This window comes from Mesitornis unicolor, unplaced genomic scaffold (assembly GCF_000695765.1).
Source record: "Mesitornis unicolor isolate BGI_N332 unplaced genomic scaffold, ASM69576v1 scaffold2105, whole genome shotgun sequence".
NCBI lineage: Eukaryota > Metazoa > Chordata > Aves > Mesitornithiformes > Mesitornithidae > Mesitornis > Mesitornis unicolor.
In genome coordinates, this window is record NW_010184602.1 from 4,633 (window position 1) to 31,418 (window position 26,786).

At 48.7% G+C, this 26,786-nt stretch overlaps 1 protein-coding gene across 1 annotated transcript; it reads left to right on the forward strand.

Annotated features, from left to right (window-relative positions):
- Positions 1-26,786, forward strand: LOC104540639 (gamma-aminobutyric acid receptor subunit gamma-4; the record flags this gene model as incomplete). The annotated part of the gene is made up of 8 exons (XM_010184497.1): positions 1-203; positions 405-472; positions 19,570-19,790; positions 20,382-20,464; positions 21,959-22,096; positions 23,372-23,524; positions 25,721-25,923; positions 26,279-26,786. Coding segments are annotated over 8 exons (1,363 nt in total), but the record flags the coding sequence as incomplete, so codon positions are not given.

Below are 26,786 nucleotides of genomic sequence, written 5' to 3' on the forward strand. Positions count from 1 at the left end.
AGTGCCTAAGAGATGCCACAGTGATGTCCCTCTCCTTTTGTCTCTCCACTCCAGGTGCGAGAGCACAGAGGAATACGATTACGATTACCTCAGCATCAATAAAACCTGGGTCCTCACCCCCAAGGCACAGGAGACTGATGCCACGCAGATCCTCAACTCACTGCTGAAGAATTATGACAACAAGCTGAGGCCCGACATTGGCAGTAAGTGTCCCCTGGATCTCCCTATGGCCACGGGTGGGAACCTGTCCCAGCTGTCTTGTGTTTTCGATGCTTTTGTGGTTGCTGTAGTTGGGATTTTTGATGAGATGAAGCCATGCTGATCCCAGATGCTCCCTTTGTCCTCAGCCCTTCACAAACTATCCTATCCCCAGCTCATCCATACCTGTTTTATTTTTTTTACAGTCAAGCCCACCTTCATTGATGTGGATATCTACGTGAACAGCATTGGGCCGGTGTCTGTCATCCAGATGGTGAGTGGGGTCGTTGCTTCAGAGTCGTGGTATCACTGCAACTGAGAGCATGGGAAATAGCTGTCCCAGTGCTGGCAGGTTGTGTCGTGCTGGCTAGACGTGGTGTGAAGGTGGTGGTGTCATCAGAAGAGGTGGATTTGTTTCTCTTCCCTTGGGAAGAGGTGCTCTGACCTGCCGATAGCTGGAGCTAGAAAGGTTTGACAGCCATCCCTGGTTATGAGCTATGTCCTCAAATACCCTTGGTGAGCTCAGGGAAGAAGGATGATGATGCTCTTTGGTCTCCACTAGCCATGCGTGTGATGATGATGATGCTCTTTGGTCTTCTCAAGCCAAACCTGGTGGCTTTGTCCTCTCCTGCCTGGGCAGCATGCGGGCACCAGGATGTTTGGGGCAAGTTGTACCACCCTGGTTGCGGTGGAGGGGGAGAGCTGTGCACTCTGCAGGAGGACTGGAATAGGTACCTGGAGATGCTTTCTGTGGCAATGGTGTGAAACTTGGGTTCCCGGGCATGGTCTACAGTGCTGGGGAGGAGCAGGCAGGTCCAAGGACTCTTCTTCAGTTCCTAGCATCTTTGATGCCACTGTGATGGTTTCTGCTCATGGCTGAGGACCCCACTGTACTGGGAGTTGTGGAAACACTCAACAGAGATGCTCTTGGCTCTGAAGGGCCCCCAGACCACACACTGGAGAGCAACTGCTGCTTGTTTATTTTTCACAGGAAACTTCCATTATTATTTTCCCTGTGAAGAATGTTTTTCCTCTTTTCTAGCAAGACACAGACCTGATGGCTGTCAGGTTTTGAAAGACTTCTTTGGGCCACTGGGCAGTGGAGAGGACAAAGGAGAGGCACAGCCAGAACAATTTGGCTTTTCTTGTCTCTCTCTATGCAAAACAGAGCAGAAACAAAACCAACGCCCTTCAACCAAAAAAGAAAGTTCTCAAGATGGCCGTGTTATTTTTAGTTTCCCAAGTACAAAAATTTTACTGAACAAAAACCCTCTGGGGATGGAGGAATGGCATTGTAGTTGTAGTACCATTTCCACTCCAAAAAGCATTCTGAAGTGGCCCTTCTGACTGTCCACCACCAGGCATGTTCCTCCAGGCAGCACCTGCTTATGAGCCACCAGATGGACACCTGGCTGGGTGTTTGCTTGCACGATGAGAGCACCATCAGGAGGCCCAGCAGGGATGGCCTGAAGGCACCAAAATCCCTTTCAATGTTTCTTTGGACCAGATCTCCAGGAGGAGAACCACAGCCCAAGCCATTGGGATGTCATCCCTGGCTGCCAGCAGATCCTGCAAGCTCCTTCATCCCATGTAGGTGTGTGGATGTGAAGCCACAGTGACATAAGAGCAGCAGTGCAGGGGGAGGGGTGCAGGGGCTGGATGTACTCACCTCCCCACCACTGCTGTGCCTGGAGGTAGGGCATAAGAGTCATGTTATACGTGGCTGTCCCATCTGCTTTGCACTGCCCAAGAGCATGCCAAGAAAACCACAGTGCACATCCTCATTCCTTCTCTTATTACTTTACCCCTTTCCATGCCTGCTGGAAGCTCTGCTCTCCTCCCTGTCACAGGAGCACTGCGTAGCCATGCAGGTGGTAGCAGCAGAGAGTGACTTAGAAAATCCAGTCTTGCATTGAGAGTTCATCTCTTATCCTAAATGGAGACACCAGGCACTGCTGCTAGTCTGGTTTCCTAAGAAACACAGCTTATGCCATGGTGATGGGTGTGTGAGAATGTACGTACGTCCACCCCAGTCTTTCAGAATTTTAGATCCGCTGGGCTAATACCAGCTGGGCTATGGCTGCAGGTATAGGAGCTTCAGGCAAATTCGGCATCTCCAGTATTTTTGTGAAAGCAAGATGCAAGGCAGTGACAACAGCCATCTCCACCAAGAAAATTATTGTGTGAACTCACCCCTTATGAGACACCAGAGAATCGTATGGGAGAGTGATGCTAAAGACAGCCTTGACCATTCCTAGAGCCCATGTGCTTAGCTCTTTATAAGAGACAAAGAACTTTTACAATTCATGAAGTGGGGCACAGGATCCCAGAGGATCCCAGTGCATTTAATGCAAGCCAGGAGTATGAAAGCAAAGCTGGCACTTGGAATTGCCTACATCTGTAGGACTCTGCTGGGGAATCTACTACCACAGGGCTCATCTACCCATCTGCAGCCTTATCACCTGAGGAATGTATTGCTGTCTGTGGGAATGGCATGGTGAGGAGCTGATCAGACAAGGGAGGAAACTACTCGGTGCAGAGACAGTTGAGGGATTTTGTGGTATCAGTCACAACTGGCTGCACTGTCTCTGCAAAGTGCCCAGATGCTACAAGTCCAGGGGTCCATCTCTCCTTTCCCGTCCCCTTAGGTAACTTCCTAAGCTTGAATCTGTGATACCCTTGAACTTCGAAACCTTTCTCCCTGAGATGCTGGGCTGATATTAAAGGTACTGAGGACAGCCAGACCTATGTCTCATAGCCTTGGATGGCAGATTTCTGCCATCTGTACTCTGAATACCTCTCCCTGCTCATGAGAAAGGCTGCACCCTGCTGTAGCGTCTCCTGAAGCAAGAGAAAAGGGCTGTGACAAAGCTGCCACGGTGTCACCTCTGGACTTGGCTGCTTTACCCACTTGTTTTGTGTTTCTTTGCTTTTCCATGCTGATACAATGAATTAAGTCACTCTGTGGGTCATGCCAGCTACTAGCAGGCTGGCATCAAACATATGATACAGATCGTCTTTGCCGGGGACGTGTCATTCCCACTTTGTCCCTTTTATGTAGCGTCTCCCAGCCTGAGAAGCTCTGCTTTCTTTGAGCCGCCAGGCCTGTCCCATGTGCCTGCTTTTTCCTTTTTCCCAAATGCAACCTGAGGAAATGCACATTCCCGAGGGAAGGGAGCCAGAATTTGACCTGGAGCTCGATCTCTCCTGAGCCCACGGTGAAATTTCTCTCTGCTGCAGATACAGAGGCTTAAGTAGGCTGGAAGGGGCACTGGCGGGGAAATGTCCTGTTGATCTCTTTTACATGCATTGAGATGACAGCATATTAAGTAAATATTTCTCTTTCATGTAGCCAGGCTATGTAAAAAATAAAAACCAAGTTTCGCTTTTAAGAAATATTACTGTGGGGATCAGCTTGGACCAACATGGTCTGTGCATCTGAAGCTAAAAGCCTGAAGTGCTGGTGGAATAGAGGGCTCCAGCGTAAGCAATGTAGTTTGAACACTGGTGTCCTGTGATCTGCTCACCCCTCGAAGGGTTAACTACTGCCTTCAGCCTGGTGATGCTCTCTCAGGGCTTGGAAGCTGGCCCTGCATAGCCGCTGCTCAACCTCCAGGTGATAAATCATGTCAGGACACAAAACTGACTCTGATCCTTAAAAATGAATAGGTGATTTGAAAATGCCCTGCGCCGGGTGTGAATTCTGCATCCCCTTCATCAATCACTTGTCATAAATAACATTAACATTCAGGAGTCGGCAGAAGGCAGGCAGGTTTGGAGTGGGGATAAATGTGAAGTGATTTCCTGGTATCTTTTGTAGATCAGAATGGTCTTGTTTCCCAGTTAGGTAGCTGAGCAAATACTACGTTCTTTTCTCCCTGGAGAAAAGACCCTCTGTCCTCTGCCAGCCAAAATGTGGCAGTAACCAGAAATAAAGCAAGGAGATGGCTAAATGATATAGGGAATGGAGTGGGGCTTGGTGGAAAGCGGATGGGCTGAGAGGGAAAAGGGTGCAGGAAAGTGGGACCCACAGCTGTTTGCGCCAATTGCTGTATGGACTGGGATTTTCTCCCATCCCCATGAACCTGTTGTCTTTGGGTGAGACTGGGGGAGTTGGTGCTTCTCAGGGCGGTGGGACGCTGTGTTTACACCATCAGGGAAAGGATGTGCTCGGCCACAAGCCCTTCCAGAGCTGCCAGGTGCTGGCCAGCAGCTCCTCAAGCCAAATGACTTATCACTGTTATGGTTTAAGGGTTACCAGCCTGAAAGGGAAGGACAGGGGGTGTCTGTAGGACCCTGGGGGTCACAGATCAGTTCTGTTCCCTCCCCTTTCCAGCCACAGTCCATAAAAAACCAAGGAGGCCGAGGTCTTCGTGGGCTTTTCCTGGTTTCCTGTGGCATCTCAGGACGGCTGGGCCTAGCTCCCTGTGCTCGGCAGCATCCACCACCACCCGCTCCCCGCACCACTGCGGTCCCTGGTGCCGAGGCACAGCGGCTCCCTGGTGCCGAGTCACAGCGGCCACGAGGCACTGCTGGGACACTTCACTGGGGACTGCTGGGATCTGGTTTTGTATGTAGTTAAATATCCCTTGTCCCTTATAAATTCCCTTTTTCCTTTCCCCTGTTGTTTTTCATTCAACTTGTTACAGTCTTAACTTCCAACCTTGTGCGAAGCATCTTTTTCTCTATTCCCTTTTTTTTACCTGGGAGGGTAGGGGACAATAGAGAGAAAATCCTGCTTCCTGAGCTTGCCCTGAGCCTTGAACGAAGACAATCACCCATGGTGCCACAGCTTTCCAAGCTGTGTCAAGGATCTGGATGCCAAATTAGATTCCCATTAACACAGATAGCGTTCAGATGTCCTTGGCGCATCACTAAGCTGAGCCTGGTGCAAAGACCCACCTTAGTTCTCCGAGCATGTTTGCGCCAATAGAGGAGACTTGGGGTTCAAATTTTTCACTGACTGGTTGTTTGCTGGAGGGATTTACTCCTGGTTTTGTTTTGTAATGGATTTAGTGCTATAGATTATAGCGTTAACTGGTGTCAAGGGCACCTAGAGTTCTGGATCACCTTCCTTTAGGGATGCTTAATTCTCAGGAAATGAAGGAGTTGCCAGCCAGAGAGGCTGAATGTCTTCCAGTCCTGGGGATGTCCGTGAAGCGTCCCATGAGAGCCGTCAGGGGTGGGAGAGGAAAAAGTGCTTCTGCTGGGAGCTTGGGAATGGAGCAAGTCTTGCTCAGAGCTTCCCCCATTTCTCCCAGAGCGGAACATCCTTTTCTTCCTCTATTGCACAAAAGCAAGCATGAGGCTCAGGAAGTTGAACACTGGGAACATAGCCCGAATGCTGTGGTAGCCTCCTGGCCACTCATTCGGGGACGTGCTTCAGGTGTCTGGGATCAGAGGCGGTGCAGTCAGGGGTAGTTTAGATGCTGGAAGCTCCTTTCCTTGGTATGTGCGAGGAGATGCCCTCGTGTGCAAATTCTGTAGCAAAACCTTGATGACAGCTCTTCTGCTGGGGTTGTGCACCTCCTCACTCTCATTACTTAATGATAATAAAGATGGAAAGAGCAAAATCGGCCTCTGTCATTCACCGGGGGACAGATTCTGCTGCCTCTGAAGTGCCTGTGATTTCCAAGGGGGTAGAGCCAAGCTCCTGACTCCATTATTACAGCAAATTATTTTCTTATCTCTGCCTGTGAGCTGGAACCCAAAGAGGGTGATATGTCCAAATGCACGTGTTGAATATTCCTCCCTTCCCTCTTTAGGAAGGAGATGCTATGCGCTGTTAAATTCCTAATGCCGTGTCTGGCTGCGTTAGTTACCATGCAACACACTAACGAAACTGAGGATGAAGAACACGTTTTCCCACGTCTGGAGTACTGAAGAATAGATTTAATAGATTTGCATGTACGGTGCATTTGTGAAAAAGAGGGAGGGAGGGAAGGGGAAATGTTTATTTGTTATCAGCTGATGAATAATTAATTTACAAACGTCTTATTAAGTATAAATTAAATCCTCATTTGACACACTTTATAATTTAGAAGTATAAGCCCAGCATGAATGAAGAGAACTCCCCACTGACTTCTTTCATGCAAATCCCGGGGAGCCAGGGAGGAGGTCTGGCTTTCAAAGTCAGAGCTGACAAGGAGTAGCAGTGAGGAAGGGGCTGCTGTGACAAAGCCAGCTCGGGGTCCTGGAGCACTTTTGTCTTTGCTCGTGGTGGCTTTCTGTGCAGGGGTGGCTTAACAGGGCAAGGAGGCACTGGCTGTCCCCATAACCCTCTTCCAAGGATTGCTTCCTTCCCACTCGGAGCTGTGGGTGGCTGAGCTGCTGAATCGCGGCTCTTTGAGTAAAATCCCCATCAATGCTGCGTTATCAGAGCGTGCAGCGAGCCAGCAGCTGCTTGCGAACAGCTGAGCTGTCCCAGCAGCAGGGGCAAAGATCCCCAAGAGAGGAGCCAGGCTCTACAAAAGCCATATGGGACTAAGCCGCTCTTGCAGAGAGCCCTTGGGCTGTTTGAGGCATCTCCGCACAGCAGCGGAGCCACATCCCAATGAACAGCAGCTGTGATTTTTTTTGGAAGGCAGTTAGTGTGGGAGCCGCAGCAGGAAGCCTTGGGCTACAGCCCCAGTGTCCGGCTGCGAGGCTTGGGTTAATATCTTCATTTCTTCTTAATAGGTGGGGAAACCGAGACCGATAATAATTGTCTGGCTTTGAGGAATGCTTAAGTCTTGATTATACTTAGCTTTGGCTTCTTTGGAATAAGTAGGAAGGAAATGAAATGAAAATGGTTGAGTGTGTTGCTCTGGAGCACAAGATAAGCCTATAGGTAAAGGAAATTTGTTACCTCTCCCCTTCTTCCCTGATAATAATAGACTCCAGCAGTTGCACAGCACTTCTCAACTGAAAGGACTTTAAAATGCTTCACAAATCATCTGTCTAGGAGGCAATAGCCCAGATGCACCCACTTCTAGGGTGGATTGCAATGCCTGAAGCACGCCGTAGTGCTCTGCCAAGGACTCTGCACTCTTCTTGGCCTGGCGGTGTGCAGCGGGTCAGGCATCAGCATAAATCTAGTGAAGTTGCACAAGGCGTGTACTCATATAATAAGCTAGGTCAGGTTTTGGTCCCTGATAAAGATGTATATCATAGAAATTTAAAGTGTTGGGAAATGGGTATTGCTCACTGAGGGCCCCAGTGCCTTTTTCTGGCCGTTAGTTTCCACACCTGAGCAATGGCTCAGCGCTGCCGGAGCTGGCAGTGCATTTATAGCATCTTCACAAATACTCATTTGCTTGGAGAGTGCTCGTATCTCTTGATTCCTCGATGTTCAAGAGCGGTCACCTGAGCCCCTTCCTGTGTGCCCAAGTGCCAGGAGAGGGACTGTTCCTCACGGAACACAGGGTTCCTGTTCACAGAGTAGAGAGGTCGGGTACACGGGGAAGGGCAGCGGCTCTCCTGCAGCCATCGTTTGTCATTGCCTTGAGAAAAGAAAATCACGAAGCCACTTAGGAATGGCACCGATCGTGTGTGACCTGTGGGACAAATCACGAATGGCAGCAGAAGGTCTAATGAAATAAATGAGTTGCTTCCATCCTGAAGATAACCCAAGAGCCTCCGCAAGTTTCAGGGTGTGCTCCCAAACTGAAAAAGGGCTGATTTATTCACTATGAATAATTCAACCAGCTCCTTTTATTATCCAGAACATACACTTATCCCCTCCAGATATTTTCTGTGTGACATCCATGTCACTATTTTATTTATAGGCTGTTTATTGTGCAGAAAATACAAGGAGTCTGTTATCAGGGAAGATGAACAAGAGGCAGAGTGTTTGCCTCTAAAATGGGGAGCTAAATAAGATATGAAAATGTGGACAGCAGCCTCCTGGGGGGAAAAGTGCTCTTCTTCAGAGGCATTTCTGGAGAACAAAGCCCTAAAGTTAATTAACATCTGTGTTCCCTGGTCCGACGCTAAATGGGGAATGTGGCTGTGCTCAGTCAGGTTTCTTAAAACACAGCATCAGTCCTGGTGCTCAGGTGCCTGTGCACAGCCCGCAGCTCTGATGGCCTCCAGCCCTCGGGCAACAGGTGATAAATCAACATTCATAATGGAGGAAGCGGCTTTTGTAAATTCCTTCGCGGATCCCATTTCCGGCCTTCTGCTGGCTCAGTCCCGCATTCATTTTGTGCCAGCCTTTGGAGAAAACTCACATTTCTTCAGCCAGGCTGAATGCAGAGGGGTTTTGTTGTTTTTCTTCCTGAACCCTTGCAGGCAGCCCAGGAAGGATGCTTATTGTGGGCACCTCCTGAAAAGCCTCTGTGCTCACCATGCCCAGCCTGAGAGCATGGTTCTGCTGGGGACAGTTTTCCAGCGACCAGGAGACTCCCTTCACTGGGGCCTGGACCCGGCTGGAGGGATGTTCCCTGCCCTGGCAGCCAGCACCCCTCTCTTGATTTAGTAGGAGCTTTGCCCTCTGTCAGGGCATTAAAAGAGGCTGTGCCATGATGCACAGGCATGGACATGGCTGGGAGATGTGGGCTGAGGCTCGGAGCTGCTGCGAGCAGCTGCATCTTGAGAAGAAAAGCATGGATGCGGCTGTCTCCATCACAAGCTGATGGAGTCACCATGCGGTTCCCCAATGGCTCTGCTTCTCCATGCGTGGACAGGCCAGGAAGCATGTGTTTGATTCGGGTACCGATCTGTGCTCTGAACCTCATTAAATTGATTCTTCCAAGTCAAAGGGAAAGCACTATTGTGTCAAATTTGAAAGATATAGGGTCTGAGCTGTACCGATAGTTGTCACTTGATGGGCTGAATTATTTTTAAGCCAGAGTTGATTTATCTGAACTGAAGGCTTTAGATCTCTCTGCCGGAGAGGTCTGGATATTTCAGGTGTGTGAGAGCCAAGTCAAAGAGCTGGTCAGAGGCCAGGGGTTCTGCTCTAGTGCGAAGAGCCAGCATCGTAGGGGAAGGGGGATTTGCTCTTCCCTCCCACTTGGGACAAACAGCCAAAATTCTTAAGCATTTCTGAGGGAAAATGGTTTTAGGGACAACCAAAACATTTACATGTGGTATCATCAGATTGTTTTGATTTGCTTTTCACATAGTGATAAATTCTGTCCTATAAATAAAGCATGAAAATGAGTATTTGGAAACAAAAGTCAAAATGAAATGAATCAAATAGATAAGGATAAAGCAAACTGAAAATTTGTTAGCTTACTGAAGAAAAAAATGTTTCTGAATGAAATGATCAGGTTGTGGTAATTAATTTTGGGTTTTGACAATTTTAATTTATTTGCAAGAAAACTTCATTTTTTTCTGTAGAAATTGGTTCTATTTTTTCCCCTGCATCCCCAGATGAAGCAGTCCTACCATCTCCCCTGAAAGGCTGATGTGAAATCTGCCTGCTTTAAATGTGTTACGAGATGGAGACCATTTCTCAGAATTCAGTGGCTGTGGGTGACCAGAGGCAATATGTTTCAAGAACCTCTTCATTGCCTTGATGTTAAAGGCTGAACATTCAGACTATTACATCCCATCTCCGTGTACAGGAAGGGTTTAATTGCCCATGATACAAATTGCAAGCGAGCAGCAGTGGAATGGTGATGCTGCCAGCCTGAGCATTCCTGTGGCACTGGGGCTTTGCTTCTCCTCCCTGCAACCCCTCACGTCTTCTCCATTCCTCCAGGCGCTTCCTTGGTGCCTCTGTGTCTTCAGCTTGGTGTCTTGTCTGCTGGTAGCATGGAGCTGATGATTGCTGGGGACCCTGGTATAAGCCTTGCTTGTCCATCTTCGTGTCCAGGGGGCTTTGCTGTGAGGATTTCTGTGGTTGTTTCCTGACCCGCAGTTAGCTGGGAATGGCTGTTACCGGCTGATCGGCTTTGCTCCACAGAATTGCGGGCGGTGATAATGGCTCACCCGCAGGCAGATGCACATGGGATGTGCGAACCAAAACACTCAGGAGCGTGAGTGGGGGTGCACCTTGTCTCCATTCGTCTAGGAACAGGGAAGGTCAGAGCAGGGACTTGGCAAATGTTGTAAGCCTTGTTTCTGACACTCCCTCCTGCTCTGCTTCTCTTTGCCTCCAGCTTTGCCCGTGTACCTGTCACACCTCCCACACCAGACCGGTGGCCCTTGGTCTGTCATTCTCCCCCACAGACATCCAAAGCCACCTTAGCAGTGGAGTGAGGACAAGCAGGGGAAGTGGGGAAAAATCTGTGGGAGTTAGGTTGGTTGTTCCTGCAGCCACAGAGAGGTAGGAGGATGAAGTTAAGATGATAACTGGCTGATCTCTTTATTTGCTCTTTGAAGAGAAAAGCTGAAGGCAAAGAGAACTGTAATTCAAGACAACCATTTCCTTTCATGATCTGGCAGTGGTGGACTGGCAGACCTGTCCAGGGCGTGCAGCCTTAGTTTGGCACATGAATCTCCACCTCTTGAGAAGGCACAAAGGACCCTGCTTCCCCCTGCCACAGCAAAGAGCCACAGTGGTGACATGGCTTGGAGCAGTGTGCCGCAGGGATTGGCAGGGTGGATCTCACCAGGAAGGAAGGGTCTCTGCAGAGAAGGTAGGGGGCAGTAGGAGCACTGGTAACTGAGGGTATTTGGCACCCGGTTTGCAGTATAAAGGAGGAGTGAGCCATTGCATGAATCCAAGCTCCCTTCTTGGTGCTCACAGATGTTCGGATGCGAACACTGCGTGGTCTGCGAGCTTCAGGCCAGTTCTGCAGCAGTGGGGTTCAAGGCTGCTTAGATGTGGTTCCTCTCCCTCTGGATCAGCAAGAGAGGACATGAAAATACCTCCATGTTGCTGGTATCACAGAAAGCCAAAGGCAGGTCCAAGTGCTAGCATTTGGTAAGGAGCAGCAGAGAATAGGCTGTCCAGATCCCGGGAACTTTGGACTGAGCTCGAGAGCCAAAATTGTTTGGTTTCTTTGTATGTATGACTCTGAGATATACAAGCTCTGCCAGTGCAATTCTTATACCTCTGTGTAGAAAACCTGAGCCTTCATCTTTTTCACTACTCCCCAAAGATGTCCTAAAGCCACCTAGGGAAGCTGGAGAAGGAAGGGTGGTTGTTCTTGCTCTGTAACCTGATTCATTTCAGGTTCACCTCAGCCTGGTACTCCCTTGAAACTTCCTTAGGACTGGGCTGTGATTTTGTGGTGGCTTGAAAAGAATAACTGCAAAAGGAGAAACAAAACGAAGCAGGGAGAAAGAGCTACACCAAGGAACTGGCAGGGCAGGAGGAGAGAGCTGGGAAGCACAGCAAGGGGGCATGAGAGACAACATGAAACAGGTTTCCTTGAAAGAGTCAGCAGAGCACACTGTCCCCACCTCCTCCTTCATCTGAGGCCAGGAGAGAACAGTGTCAGTAGTGAGGATTGCTGCAGAGGGCACAAAACCCTCCCCTTTTGTGAAAACAGAACTTTCTCAGATTTTTTGAATGTACTCTTTTTAATTTGAGGATGAGGACTCGAAAGGGATTTATAGAGGCAAACAGTGGTTTTCCTCCTGGCCAGCACAGGCATTTGCATACAGTGGATGGCATCCCAGGGATGTGGGCGCCCTATGCTTTCTCAGACACATTTTGGGGTCATTTTGGCCATTTTTATCCCCTCTGGTTTTGCATGCTGTTATGCCATGCCATGCAATTCCTGCACTGGAAGGATGCTTCTGGCTCTGATCCACTCCTATGGCTCCCTGTCTCTGCCACCCTTTCCCTCCTGCCTTGACCTCAAAGCACAGCCTCTGTAGCAATTCCTTTATCACTAAGACTGCAGTGGGAGGGACTTAGTGCTCTTTGCAATCGGCTACCAGCTGAGATCTCTGGACACCCTTCAGTCCACAGAGAGAGGTAGTCCCTGCCCTGGGGAGCATACAGCCTTACTAGACAAAGCAAAGTCCCATGGGAAGGCGGTGGGAAATGTTGTGATGCTTGAAAAGGGCCATTACGATGGAAGCTGTTTCTGTTTGAGGAGGGGTATGGGCATGGTGGTAATGACTTTCTTTCTGAGTCAGAGAGGCAAAGTGGTGAGCTCAAGTCATTTAACGTTTGGAGGACTTTCCTGCCTTCCTTCACTTCATCTGAAGGCTGCTGCGACAGCAGAATACCACTCTTATTCCTGCCTCTCCACCCTAGGGAGGAGGCAGTGAGGCTGCAGTGCCCAGCTCCTGAGTCTGCAGGCAGCCCCATGGGAACCAGGCAGCCCAGGACAGTGAGTTTTGTAAGGACAGAGAGGTGGTGCAAGGAGCACATCAGAGCTGGAGGAACAGACTTGAAGATGTCTCCATGGGCACAAGCTGACCATACCAGACACCCCTCTCCAGGCGTGTTTAGGACTGGACACCTTGGAGGATTCATGGGACCTCCAACCTTCTTCTGCCTAGCACAGGGGAGCTGCAGCCACTGCTCTCCCAGTCCAAGGCAGTATTAGGCTGCCCATCCCAGTGTTTCACTTTAATCACAATGAGTAGCATGGGAGTGGGAAGTGCAATTAAAGAAATTCCAGCTTCTCATCTGAATCTTGCCAAGCTGTCCTGGAGGAGAAGTCTTGGGGAGCTAATTGCGTGCAATGAGAAGGTTTGTCTTATAGCCCTTTCAAAGGAAATTTCTTTTTGTCTCATCAAAGGTCACCCCAAGAGCTTAAAGAACAAATAAAGAAGAGCACTGTGCGACATGCTAAATATTCTCCTCTAGTTAGCGTATGTGCTTCTGGCCTCACATCTTCTCTTTTGCCACCTGCACAGAGTTGCTTCAAGCCCAGCATCATGGAGAGCATTTGAACAGTTAGCAGGAAGGTTTGACATGCAAACAAGACTTTGGACATGGGCAGCTTTCTTCTGCAAGCAGCCCAGGCATTTTCTAGAGATCATGGTAACCAGGCTGCTGCCTTGTTTGCACTAGAAGGTGCTTACGCATGACTTTCACCCAGGCCATGTCCTGTCCTGAGACTGGTGAAAAACAAAGCTAAAAGGAGGTGGGTCGTTCCCTGTGGTGCTTTGCATAATGCTTCATTGAAGTGTTCAGTGTCTTCCCCTTTAATTAATTCTGCCCCATCTGCATATAGCATCCTGTGCCTGCATGTCTGCCTTTTCAGTAATAACCTTGTCAGGGACAGTGCAGACAGACTGTGCTTCTATAAACCAGAGTCTGGCTGATGTCATGTCTCGACTCAAGGACTTTCCTTGATCCTTTGGGTAATGACTGTTAATCAGATGCTAAAACACACACATCTAAGGTCATGTGCCGCTGGGGCTCACAGTGAGAGACTCCATGTGCTGGGCTGTGTTGCCGTGAAAAGAGGAACAGGCACCATGGCAATCAGCAGCATCTTGGGGTTGCGTGTAAGGAGGTAACATCACTGAAGGACAGGAAGCGGTGGTCCAAGGGAACAGCTCAGGAGGAAGGGTTTGGGGGAAAAGAAAGAGACTGGTGTGATTGGCTGTCATGAGTACAAAAGCTTTTATTTATACTACATTCATACATTGAGATATCCCTGCTTGCACATGCACGGGAGCACGCACAAGCAGAGGTGTGTAGAAGCGGGCAGGTAGAGATCTCAAAAACCAGCACGTGGTTTCGAAAGCCCTGACCAGTTCCTGTCTGCAGAGACTCCAAGGGTGAGCAAGCCATGATAGGGGAGTTTGCAACCGACAGAGCAGCATGTACAGCATGTCTTGTTTGAAGGCTCCTGGCATGAGCACAGGACATGGTGATGGTTTTTAACAGCGAGTTTGTATTATAAAAAGAACGCTGTCTCAACTGAGATTCCCTGAGCAGAGGCGAAGGACGTTCAGACAAGGACAGTGCTGCCAGTGTTGCTGCAAAAGTGAAACAGATGGGAAGTTCAGTGTGTCACCTTGAAAACACAGATCACCGGAGCTCTGCTCCTTTTGTCCTTTCGAGCTCCCCCAGTCACTCAGCATCATGTCCAGAAAGCTCTCTAGGGTCTGATTTGGAGAGAGGAGCACCTTGGAAACAGAATGAAACTTATAGTCTCATTCTTTTGCTCTTTATGTTGGGGAAACAAAACTCACCCAAAGCAGGGACGCGGAGGCATCCACAAGCAAGGTGTCTCACTAATGCGAGAACTGGGAGAAGCCCGACACTGCCCCACCGCTCGCTGAAGCGGTCGGTGTCAGGTGTATGCTGTTAGTACAGGTCCTCTCTGCTCGCTGCTTTTGGAGAGTGCTTGCATGTGTCCTGCTAGAAGCACGTTCCTGCCTGCAAGCTGCGGGGACAAGAAGTGCATCAGATGTGAAGTTTTTTCTAAAATAAGGCTATCTTATTTAGTTATCTGAGTGTGCAGAGTGTCCCCAGACTTTTTGCTATTACTGAACTTGTTCCCTGGGACATGGAGCCGGCTGCTGGGAGCAGCCCAGGGTTTGTCAGATATGTTTGCAGACTGGGAGAGATGTGTGGGATGTCGTGGAGAGGAAAACGCTGCATGACTCTGGAGGTGTGGAGTTGCTGAAGGGAGCTCTGTCTGAAGGGGGGATGCTTGGGCTGACCCCTGTTTTGCAGAAGAGGGAGACAAGGAGAGGCTTCCTGGCTTGCCTTGAGCTGTAGAGAGTGACCTACCAGTCCTTGCAAGAAATACAGCCCATTCCTGGGTCTTTTCCAGTAATTCCTGAGATTTTCCTGAATTCCAGCTCCCCAAAGAGTTTTCCTGTCATGCTTGCTTTGCTTAGCTCTGTGGCTGACAGCATGGACCCATCAGATTCACATCAGCCCATCTGAAATGCTGGCCATGCCTCCCCGCAAAGCAGCCTGCTTTATTGTACTGCAGCGAGGGATTTGCTTGCAGGTGCAGAAAGAAGGGGGCTCTATGAAGAAAGCCAAATATCAGAACAATAAAAGCTAGAATAAGACTGGCTGGGATATGAATCTCTCAGCTTCGCTGTTATTTAGGATTTTTCCAAGCTATCTCTCCAGCAGAGGAAATGGAGGAACCTGTTTCCAGGTCTCTATTTGGGTGTTTTCTTGTTGCTGTTGAAGACAAGTGAAGTTGCAAAAAAACACATTAAATCCTCAATTTTATTCTGATTTAGGAAGACATCATCTCATGGCTTTGCTTATGTCTTTGGTGTTTGTCAGATATCTGAGCTCTTAAAGAACACAGAGAAAGAAGCTCATAGATACAGAGGAACCACGGAGTAACAACTGCTCTGTATGCCACTAATTGCATCCTTGAAAGGGGTCAGCTGAACCGTGCACGCAGACTCACTTTGAGCCATTTGAAAAGGATCTTCTGGCAGTGCACAGCTGTGTTTATTTGCTGTATAAGGTAACCTGAAAATACGAACTGCTAATTTCAAGTTGTGTCATGATAACCCTGTGAGTTTAGGCTGATAGTCTGAAATTGAATGGCCCTAACTCATGTCTGCTTTGAACCCAGGGTGGGACTCAGCCTAGAGTAGAGCTCCTGGGGCCAAATCCAACTGGGAATATGGGCTTATTTCCCTTGTTGTGCACATACACACTGAGGTGAGAGAGAAGGCACAAGTAGGAGCTAACTGGAGCCAGGCTGGATGTCCTTGCTGTATCAGGCCATCAGGATGAGGAGCAAGGAGGTGCTCCAGGGCCATGAAGATTAGGGCAGAGCAGCTGGGGCTGAGGTGGCCCAAGGAGCAGGGTTTAAGGGAGCACACAATGAGAACAGGGGGCCAGCTCCCAGCTCTCTGGTACTGGGAACAGGCTGATTTCTAAACCTGCTTATTTTCTTTCTGACAGAAAATTTTGAGGTTTTCTTTTCACACAGAATTTCCATAGCTTTTCACTTAAACTATGTTTTTTTAAAAATGAGAGGGTTTGAGAGTGCAGTAAAATCTTTTTGTTTTATTTTTTTCTTCCAAGATGAAATATTCTTGTCAACTCCACATCCCTTGACTTCCCACTAATACTCTTTTACAGGACGTATTTTTTTCCCAATAAATGTCTTCAGATTTAACCATTTTTCTGGGACTGGGTTTCCACCAGCATCTGTGCTGCCCACATGAGGAAAAGGAGGACGGGTCAGTGATGAGAGGCAGTGCCAGGCGATGACAGCGACCCAGGGCCAGCAGGGACATGCTGAAAGGCTGAGCTGGACTCGAGCCCACGCAGCCAGCAGCAGCAATAACACTGCAGGGCATTCCTCAGCACTGGATAAACTCACGTGATGGTATTTAGGGTAGTCAGGCTTCGGTGTTTGCCTTACGGGTACTTTGATTTATTATTTCATGACAGAAATTTGATGCAATACTGCCTGCATGCCAACATGTGTGTGCAACGCCATGTGTGATCCAAATGGCACAACGTAACAACGTAGAGCGATTCCTTCGATTTCGCCAGCTCCGTCTGTTGAAAACACTAAAAAAGCCCATGCTTTTACAGCGAAGTTAACAACCTCCTCGTGCTGCACAGCAGATGGTACAGTAATGTTGGAGGCGTATTTTACAATAACCTTTTATCACATGGGGAATTCGAGGTATTGAGAAGGCTCTTTCTGATGCTTGAGAATTAATCAGGGATGGAGAAAAACTACAGGGGTGCAGGAGTTGAGGAAGCACTGCCCTAAGTTTTAGAGGCTGAGCTCATCCTGCCAAACTTGAGCTATTCCGGAGAAAAACTACAGGGGTGCAGGAGTTGAGAAAGCACTGCCCTAAGTTTTAGAAGCTGAGCTCATCCTGCCAAACTTGAGCTATTCAGCCTTCATCAGCCTGGGCTCTACTAAGGTCAGGAAGAGTGTGAGGCATTTCCAGAGGACAACTTGGGCTGCTTCACGTTGGGATCTCCCTCCAGAAGTGCCTACCCCTCTCCAGTGACTGTAGGGAACCCATGGTCAAACACCTCCTATTTTAATCACCTCGATGAGATGCCTGCAGCTAAGTGGGATCTGATTAATGCTCAGAGAAATGCCTGAGCGCTGTTCCACAGCTGATGAGTGCAGAGCCACAGTCCTGCAAGGTTCCTCAGCATCAGTGCAGACCACACCAGTCCTAAAGTCTTCAGGAACTGTTGTCGTTTAACCCCAGCTGGTGACTGTGCCCCACACGCCCAGCGGGATGAGGGAGAGATTTGGAAGGGCAAAAACGCTCCCAAAGGTCGGAGCGTTTTTGTATAAATCTTGCCTCAGATAATTCTGAATGAAAATACATTTGTAAATGCCAACATTTCCCTATGGGTTCCTCACCTGGAGGCAAGGGAGCCAGCTCAGCTACTAAGTTCTTCCTTGTGAATAGCTGTGCTTATAATAGCCACTGAAATTAGATCAAACCACAGGACAGTGACAATAATAGCTCAGACTTTTTCAGAAGAGCTGAATGACTTATGCGCTACACCTTTTGCAAAGGCTATCAATGGCGCAAGAGGAGTTCTTTAATGCTGATCCCTTCTGAAAATCTGGACAACAAATGCTAAACCCCTGGGATAGCTGACCCTCCACTCTCCTGAAACATTATCCTCGGTTATCCCAGACCTGAGTGCTGAACTTTACAGCAGGACAGCTGACCTGAGCAGCCTGCGCAGGAGTGAGATCTCACAAGTGACTCCAGTTAGGAGTTAGAAGCTGATAGTGGCATCTAACAATGTAAGCTTATATTGTCTCAAACAGAGTTCACAGGGGTGGGGGACAATATGTCAAATGTTGTGTTATTTGGGCTGGCAAGGAAAAGAAAATGGCTCCAAGCAGAATAAAGTCAGCCTTCCCCATATATGTTGTTTTCTTGGGCTGCCAGTACCCCATCTTATCCCTGCTGTGCCAATGCTTCTTTGCCCTCCTGTGGGCTCTGTTTTACTTTTCACAACCTGATCCCCCTCATCACCACATACCTGATGTCTGAGCAGTACCCAACATGGTCCATTCAGATGCTGGAATGGGCTCTCCCCACCTCCTGTTTTTGGGCAGTGGCTGTGCTTGTGCCCTTGGCTTTGAACACTGCTGCTGTCCTTGCTCTGTGTCTCCTCATGTCTGTTTTGAATGACCTGTAGAGGCAATGCCATCACTTTGACCATCTGTCCCCATTTAGAGATATGTTAGCACCTCGTCCCCGTCACCTTTTTCTCATCCCTGTGTCTAACCAGGGTGAAGGATCAGCCCAGAGAGTGACTTGACCGCCTGATGGCAAATGCTCTTTTCTCATCATCTCATTCCTATGCAAGGGACATTTTCGGTACCAATCACTCATCACTGGTTGGCTGACAGTGGAGCGAGGGTGAGGAAGATTAAGCGGGGAGTCATGTGCTGCCCTGCTCTGCCTCCCCCATGCAGGACATGCTGTCCGAGGGAGCATGCGAAGAGCACCGCATCTATTTTAATGGCATGGTTTGAGGAAGTCGGCTCTGAACCAGCACGTAGTGGAGAGAGGATGTGCTGCAGTCATAAAAATTCCACTAAGATAAATCAATAGAGGGAGGAGGAGAATGAAAGGGAGAGATGGCAAAGTCAGACCTTGTTCAGCTCTGCCCGCAGGAGAGCAGGAGGTGCCTCTGTGGTGATGGGGGTTTAACAGGCATGGAAGGGAGCAAAGTCCAAGTCAGAGAGGAGCTGTCAGGAGCAGCCTTTAGTAGTGGCTGGTGGAACTGGGTTTGGGGGTCTGGTTCAAAGAGCCACTGAGTGCCAGACGTGCTCCTGCAAGATGCTAATTAGCACCTTCTCAGGCAGGCTGAAAAAGAGGGTAAGGAGCAAATTGGCTTGCAGCAGCAAGCTGCAGAACAGTGGGCTAATGATGTGCACTGCTGCCAGTCCAGTCCAGTCAGGAGCTGCCCAGGAAGCCATAGTGCCTCTGTTTTTCATACAAACCTTTTACAGTATAAGTCCTGCACCAAGGGATGGATTCTCACTAGATTTATGCACAACACTACTATTACTATATGGACAAATTAGGTGTACAGAGCACTGCTGGGCTGTATCCTAATAAGTAACAAAAAGAGCTGTCTGCTTGCCTTCTCTGGTAAGCTGGTGAGGAGCTTTCCTTGCCTGCTTTTGAAAGGTGTGGCTGAACTTAGGATTTGATTCAGCCAATGTCCACGCTGCCCCTTCGCACCTGTGCTTAAAAGAAGTGTTTGGCTTGAGTTGTCCGTCAAGAGGAAGCCCAAACCCTTGTTCATATTGTCTTGACTTTCCAGGCATGCACCAGGACAGACATGCTACAGCTCAGCCCACCAGCCAACACGAAGTCATTGGCTCTTAAATGTGCTGTGGATGTCCTGACCCTGAGCTGAAGATGAGCCTCGAAAGGTGTCAGTGATCACCAACACCTGCTCCCAGACTTAAAAAGCAAATGTTCTAGCTGTGACTCCAAAACAGTGGCCTGCAGACCAGAGGACAGGGTTCTGCTTTGCCTGAATCCCTCTCAGAAAGACATCTTCTTCCTTCTCTTTCACAGGAATACACCATTGATATCTTCTTTGCTCAGACGTGGTATGACCGGCGTCTTCGTTTCAACAGCACCTTGAAGGCCCTCACGCTGAACACCAACATGGTGAGCCGCATCTGGATCCCAGATACCTTTTTTAGGAACTCCAAGCGGGCCGATTCCCACTGGATAACCACTCCTAATCAGCTCCTCCGCATCTGGAATGATGGAAAAGTGCTCTACACGCTCAGGTACATCCAGCAGGCACTGTAGCTGGCTGCTAAGGTGAGGGAAAAGGAGCTGGTCAAAGCAGAGGAGGTCCTTTCCAGGTGCCCTGGGACAGAGTAGTGGAGAGGTCTCCCAGTGCTGACAGGAGTACTTATGTCGTACTCATTGCAGAATGGGCTTCCTCTTCCCAGGATGAAAGCCTCAAAAAAATCAAACTGTTTTTCCATATCATACCTAGAAAAAAGTTAAAACTACAAATGGTTTCCTTAAACAAAATCCTTTAAAAGTTTATGTTGGTCAGCCCAGCTATTTCATTCTGATGATAAACATTTGGCTTTTGTTCCTATAAATTCTCACTCCCATAAATGAATCTGAAAGACTTACTAAACAAAAAGGCTTTTTGAATGTGAAATTTAGATGTTTTTTCTCACTTTGAAAATATTTTGCTGCTGTTTTGATATGTTCCTGCAGACAGACTGATCTTCAACAAATTAGTGTTTCTCTCTCACGGAAGCGAGAATTCCTTTGTCACATTGCAGTGCTGGAAACAAACCACCTTCACCAGCACAAAATCTCAGTGTGTCTCTCTCTCTCTTTCTCTCTCTTCCTCTCAGGCTGACGATCGAGGCTGAATGTCTGCTCCAGCTGCAGAATTTCCCAATGGACACTCACTCCTGCCCTTTGGTTTTTTCCAGTTGTAAGTATACATGTTATTTTAATAGAGTTTTAGAAGGCAAGTAGAGAAACCTCAGTAGAGTAAAACTGTTCTGGAGAGACCATCTTCCCTTTTAGCTACATTTTTCACCGAATCCCCATGACTTTCTTCCTGGGCCATTACCCACCATGCCCTCAAGGATCCTCCCACTCCTGAGCTAGCAGAAGCCTTCAGGGACAGATTCACAGCACCTCTGAGTTTCTCCTTAATTTGGATAGATGGTTGGAGGTGATTATTTCATAGACCTTCTGGTCACTCTGACCCATTAGACAGAATATGTCCCTTCAGCTGGCAGACAAATAGCAGCCCTCCTGACTTGCACCTTTCCCCTTCTCCCACTCTGTGAGGGGACAGCTTGGCTTTCCGGACCTAAGCCCACAGACAGGCCCACTTTCTGCACCCAAGGCCATCACAAAGGAGGGGTTCTCAGACCTCCCCTCTCAGTCCCCACTTGTCCATTCTCATCAGCAGAGAGGGCTGCTGATGTTGGTACATCTCCACTGGTAATTTTGCAGAGAGCCTTGCTGCACCAAGAGATTCCTGTCCCCACACATTGGTTGGAAATCTGATTTAGTCATCTTAGCTCGGGTTCACCTCTCCCGCTTTCCCTGCCACTGAAGAGATGCAGCTCACATGGCTCTGAGGTGCTTCAAAGGGAGGCAGCATGCTGAGGAGATACCATCCCCTCGTCTCCCACCATCCCTCATTCTTTGCTAATTAACAGTACATGCCATGCATGCTTGATAATTAGAAACACACTTCTAGTTAGCTGCCAAGCTCTTGCTCCTTCCCTCCTCTGAGGAACACTCTCGTAGGTGTTGAGGTCCCTGCTTCACAGTAGGCTTGTTTCTTTGTCAAGAAAGCTAGAGCCAGGAGAAGCCAGGCCTCCTTCTCCATGGAGAATGCACCCCTTCTTTTCCAGACATAGATCATCTCCCAGGGCAAGAGATGCAGAGGTTGTCAAGAGCAGCCACAGCCATGCTACCTCCCATGTTGGCAGCTTTGTATTCCTGGTGTACTCACGCCTGGGAAGGGAAGGTGTTCATGAGGAGTGGTGCAGGCCCCATGCTGCCCCAGGAAGCTAAAACTCTTAAAGATTTCAGGCTGCAGGAGTCCTCTTACGCCAACCCAGGTCTCATTCCCACCAGTGCAGTCCTTATAAAGGCTCCATTTCTAGCATTTCAAATCCCACCCCCAGCATTTGAAGTGGTGCACAAGGGGAGATGCTGTCCCTATTCCCATTGCATGTGGGGGTGCCTAAAGGAATCTAAACATCCCAGCATTTGAAGTGGCGCACAAGGGGAGATGCTGTCCCTATTCCCACTGCATGTGGGGGTGCCTAAAGGAATCTAAACAAAAGGCATCGGAAAAAAAACCTTCATGTTTACTAAACAGCTAGAGTGAGATGCCAGTGCTTTTGCAGTAAGGGTGGTGAATGAGGTACCCTTTCATTGATGTCCTGGCCCCTTTTCCTAGATGGCTACCCACGAGAGGAGATCGTCTATCGCTGGAGGCGCTACTCCATTGAGGTCTCCGACCAGCGCACCTGGAGGCTCTACCAGTTTGACTTCACGGGGCTGAGGAACACCTCAGAAGTTCTGAGGACTGGGGCAGGTGAGGCAAAGGGAGAGAGCCCACAGAAACACCAGTGTGTTGGAGACCTAGTGAGAGGCCAAGGAGTCATCAGACAGCTCCACAGTGGTGGGGAAGGAAGGTCACAGCAGCACGGTTAGAGAAACATAAGAATGAAGGGATGGACCATTGCTATAGGGAGCAGAAATGATGGTGATGAAGGGTGTGGGGAAGACGAAGCAGGGGTAGGCCAGAACCACTGACATCGGTAAACTATGGGGTGATAATGCTGATGTGAATGAAAATATCCCTCACTTAAGGGTCAGGGGAGAGAGAAAATGGAGCTCAGATCCCTTATTGCTGCCGTATATGCATATCATCTGGTCCCTGGATGATGCTTATAATTGGAACAGGGGTGAGGAAATCAGAAGCTGCAGGTCTCAGTCTTTCTTTCTGTAAAGTGGAGTTGAATTACGCTTTAAGAGACAATAGCAGGCTGCATGTGTGAAAAAAACGGGGAATGGAGGCCCTTCAGCTCCTCCTCACCATAGCAGCTCACATCCCCTTTCCTTCCTGGAGACAACTGAGGAAAGCCTCTTTGGGTTCCTTGCAGGTGGGGCAAGCTCATATATTTAAGCCCTCTGAAGCAGCAAATTAAGGTAGTGCTTCTCCCACTCTGCAGAAGGCTGCTGTTGTCAACACGAGCAGCCAGCCTCTAATGGCAGCAGAAAGGCAGCACATATCAGGACAAGGAGTGGTGCAGTGAAAGTGTCTTGAATGCACCACTGGCTGTCTGACATTTGTAATTCTCTTTTTTTGGTAACTGCTCGCAAGCTCCGTCTTAACCCTAGAGCTGTCAGGTGGCTTTCTTCCAGCACTCACTAGGAGGCTCTGAAAAAGAGGAAGAAGCTCAGCTGTCAGTTGCCAAGTGAGCAATTAGGATGTATGGCACCACATGCCTTTTCCAGGGGCAGAACCAGAGTCTCGAGGAACGTGATTGAAGGACACCTCCTTTGTCACAGCTCAGGTACTTATTGACATGCCAGGCCATGTAGCCTGTTACAGCTAAATAGCTTCCACAGAAAAAGAAGTCCTTGCAGCAACCAGCTGAAGATGAGTACTCTCTGTAGTTTCTTCCCTGAAACTTTCCCAGACAGCTTGCTTTTCAGTGTGCTTGGACACACAGCCAGGCCAGTACAGAGGCAGCCTGGTGGCCACATAGCAGGCAGATAGCCAGCTGGGCAGTCACAGAGTCTGATTTTTGTGTTTTAGGAAGCCACATGTTATAATTCCAATGTCTCTGGTGCTTTTTCCTAGGGGACTACATGGTGATGACAGTTTCTTTTGACCTAAGTAGACGTATGGGTTATTTTGCCATTCAGACCTACATTCCCTGCATCCTGACTGTTGTTCTTTCCTGGGTTTCTTTCTGGATCAAGAGAGACTCTACACCAGCCAGGACATCTCTGGGTAAGAGACAGTTGTTGTGTGTCTGATGCCTGTTGAACTCTGCAAGGCTTGCAGACTGCCAGCATTGGAGTATAAAATCTCCTAAAGCGCTTTGCCATTTTCTGGCGTTACTCAGCTTACCGGTCCACTCCTGCATCTTTCTGTTTTTGTAACATTATTCTCAAGCTCAACTGAATCTCTGCCTGTGCTGGCTTGGACTACTGGATTATTTCAGGATAGCACAGCACTCTCATATCTTGATCTGAGACCTGAACATAGTGGTTTTCAAATTGACAATGTGGTATTTTCATGGAACAAAACGGAGAGGGAAGGGGTGAGCTGTGGCATTGCAGTGCTGGCCAAAGGGCTCCTGTCACATGCATGTATTCTGCATTTCCTCATGACTTTTCAGGGACTCAGTGTGGGACCAGTGGCATGAATGTTGTAGAGTAATAAGCAAAGTTGCTTGGCTATATCCAGAGTCCCAAGCTCTGACAGGAGGTAAAAGCCCTGTGGATACAGCCTTTCTCTGTCAGTCCCACCACCCTGGGAGTCCAGGATGTGGCTACAGCTCTGCCTATTGTTTAGATTTTCTCAGCAAACTGCAGTGGCTCTTTGTGGCAGGAAAGAGCTTACGTTGATTGAATCCTGCTCTGATAGGCCCTAGAGAGGTCTTTACAAATCTTTAATGCACTTTGGCTGTATCTGCATTTTGCAGTAAGCTCTGCTTCCCAGCGCTGTTCTTCCCATCAGACCCGCTGACTTTCCGTGTAATTGGAGGTAACGTTCCCAGCCCTGCCCACAGACCTCTCCAGAGACAGAGGGAGGAGGCAAGGGGCCATCAGCATCAGGCAGGGCTATTCAGAGCCCATCCATTCTGACCATCTCTCCCCTCCTCCCTATCAAAATCAATTTCTCTGGTGCCCAAGGAGAGACGGAGGAGGAGGAGCAAGGTGTCATTTCCAATGGAGGTGAGGGAACACCATAGCTCGCGGCTGGGAAAGGAAGAGCAAGAGGCAAAACATACTGCGTGGCTGACATCATTGTGGTGGCTATCTCAAAAAACAAAGACAACTTTCCCCAGGAGGAGGGCCCCTCTCTGTGAGAAGAGACCTCAGCACATCAGGAGTAATATGTTCTCTCCACAGCCCCTGTTAAACATAATACAAATGATCCCCGGTACATTTCAAGGCTGTCAGCCTGCATTAGGGAGATGTAAACCAGGCCAGTTCCATTGGCATTTTAAATATATGGGCAGTCACATGACATCTGCTAATGCAAATACAGCAGGAAAATATTACAATCTCTTGCCATGCTCCCACCTAGAGCCATTGAGGTGACCCCAGGAAAGGGTAACAGTTGGATTTAGATGAATGCTAGACAAGGAGGAACAGGTGGAGTTCCTGCTGCTTCTCCACATCCTAAAAAGCAGTGGATAAGATCACGATACCAACTCTTGCAGCTGATACTTTGTTGGCTCCTGATGCTTTATCTCTGGAAACAGTTCTGTGAGCATTACTGCTGCTGCAAAAACAATTCCAAGCCCCATTCAAGTCAAAAGAGATTCCTTATCATCTCCAACCCACTTGCCCTCTATGTCAAGAAATGGATAGATGGTGAAAAACTGTCTCTGCAGAATGGCCATGAGCAGGTTGAAAGCTTATGGGTAAGAAATAGAGGCTGAGGCAACAAAGGGAACCTTGGGTTGGTATCTACTACAGACCGCCCAATCAAGGGGAGCCTGTTGATGAAACCTCCTTACTCCAGCTACAGGAGACATCATGGTTACAAGCTTTCATCCTGCTAGGGGAACTTCACTCACCCCAGATCTGGGAAAACAGCATGGCGAGCTGTAGGCAATCCAGGAGAATCCTGGAATGCATTGAGAATAACTTCTTAAGGCAGCCAGGTAATAGCGCTACCAGAGGGAATGCAATGCTTTAGATGTTGCCAAGCCACTCTCCATGGTATCTGAAAAGTCATGGCAGTCAGGTGAAGTCCCTGGTGACTGGAAAAAGGGAAACATTGCACCCATTTTTAAAAAGGGTGGAAAGAAGGGCGCTGGGAACTACTGACCGGTCAGCCTCACTTCTGTGCCTGGGAAGATGATGGAACAGATCCTCTTAGAAGGTTCCTAGAAGGGGATGTTTTGAGGGCTGGATGCATGTGGAAGACAGAAGCACTCCTCTTCATTAAACTATTTTTTTTCTCTCTTAGGTATCACTACTGTGCTAACAATGACCACCCTGAGTACCATCTCCCGCAAGCACCTTCCCCGTGTTTCCTATATCACAGCCATGGACCTCTTTGTCTCTGTGTGCTTCATCTTCGTCTTTGCAGCTCTGATGGAGTATGCCACACTCAACTACCTGGTGGGAAACAAGAAACCACTTGAGCACAACAACAGGAAAGCCAGGCTGGTAGGTTAAAGGGGCCAGCAGAGGTGGATGCTGTTAGAACCCCAGGCTATTTAGGAATGTCCCTCCTGAGCCTGCATTGGAAACTGCTGATGTGGTTTAGTGTCTGACCCATACTATGTTCATAAGGTCCTCAGACCACTCTGTGTGCTGGGTCTGAGCACCTGAAAGGTGCCAGTGCCAAGGTGGTGATTTACAACCAGGTGCAGAGATGGGGGATGATAATTCATCCCTCTCCATTGAATTGCATCTATGCTATGAACTCATCTATTGCCTGTTGGATGAGGTTTGGTGTCTAGAACATGTTTTCTTGCCTTTTCCTTCCCTTTAATCCATCTATCCCTCCTCCTCATTACAGCCGCCTGCCGGTGCACAGGTAATGCCATCCTTTACCACCATCAACATCAACAACATCATGCACTGGCCCCCAGAGATAGAGGATGATGAGGATGAAGACCCTGGCTCCCCGTGCCTGGAAGGAAAGGAGTGTGAGAGGTTCTTCTGCTGCATTGAGGACTGTCAGACAGGAATGTGGCGAGAGGGGAGGGTCCGCATTCACATCTCCCGCCTGGACTCCTACTCTCGTGTCTTCTTCCCCACTGCCTTCCTGCTCTTCAACATTGTCTACTGGATTGCCTATCTCTATCTCTAGCCGTTATTTGTCTGCAGCTGGAATGGACTGGAGACCAGTAAGATGGGCTTTCCAAGGAGCACAGAAAACAGCATCTCTTCTGTTGTGGTTGATGGTCAGTCTGAACAATCCAGCCTGGTGACTCCCTCTTCCTGCTCTCTCATCTCTTCTAAGAAGAACCAGACAGCTTTTTTTTAGCCTTCTAACATATCTTTCTAGAGAATATACCCCTCCC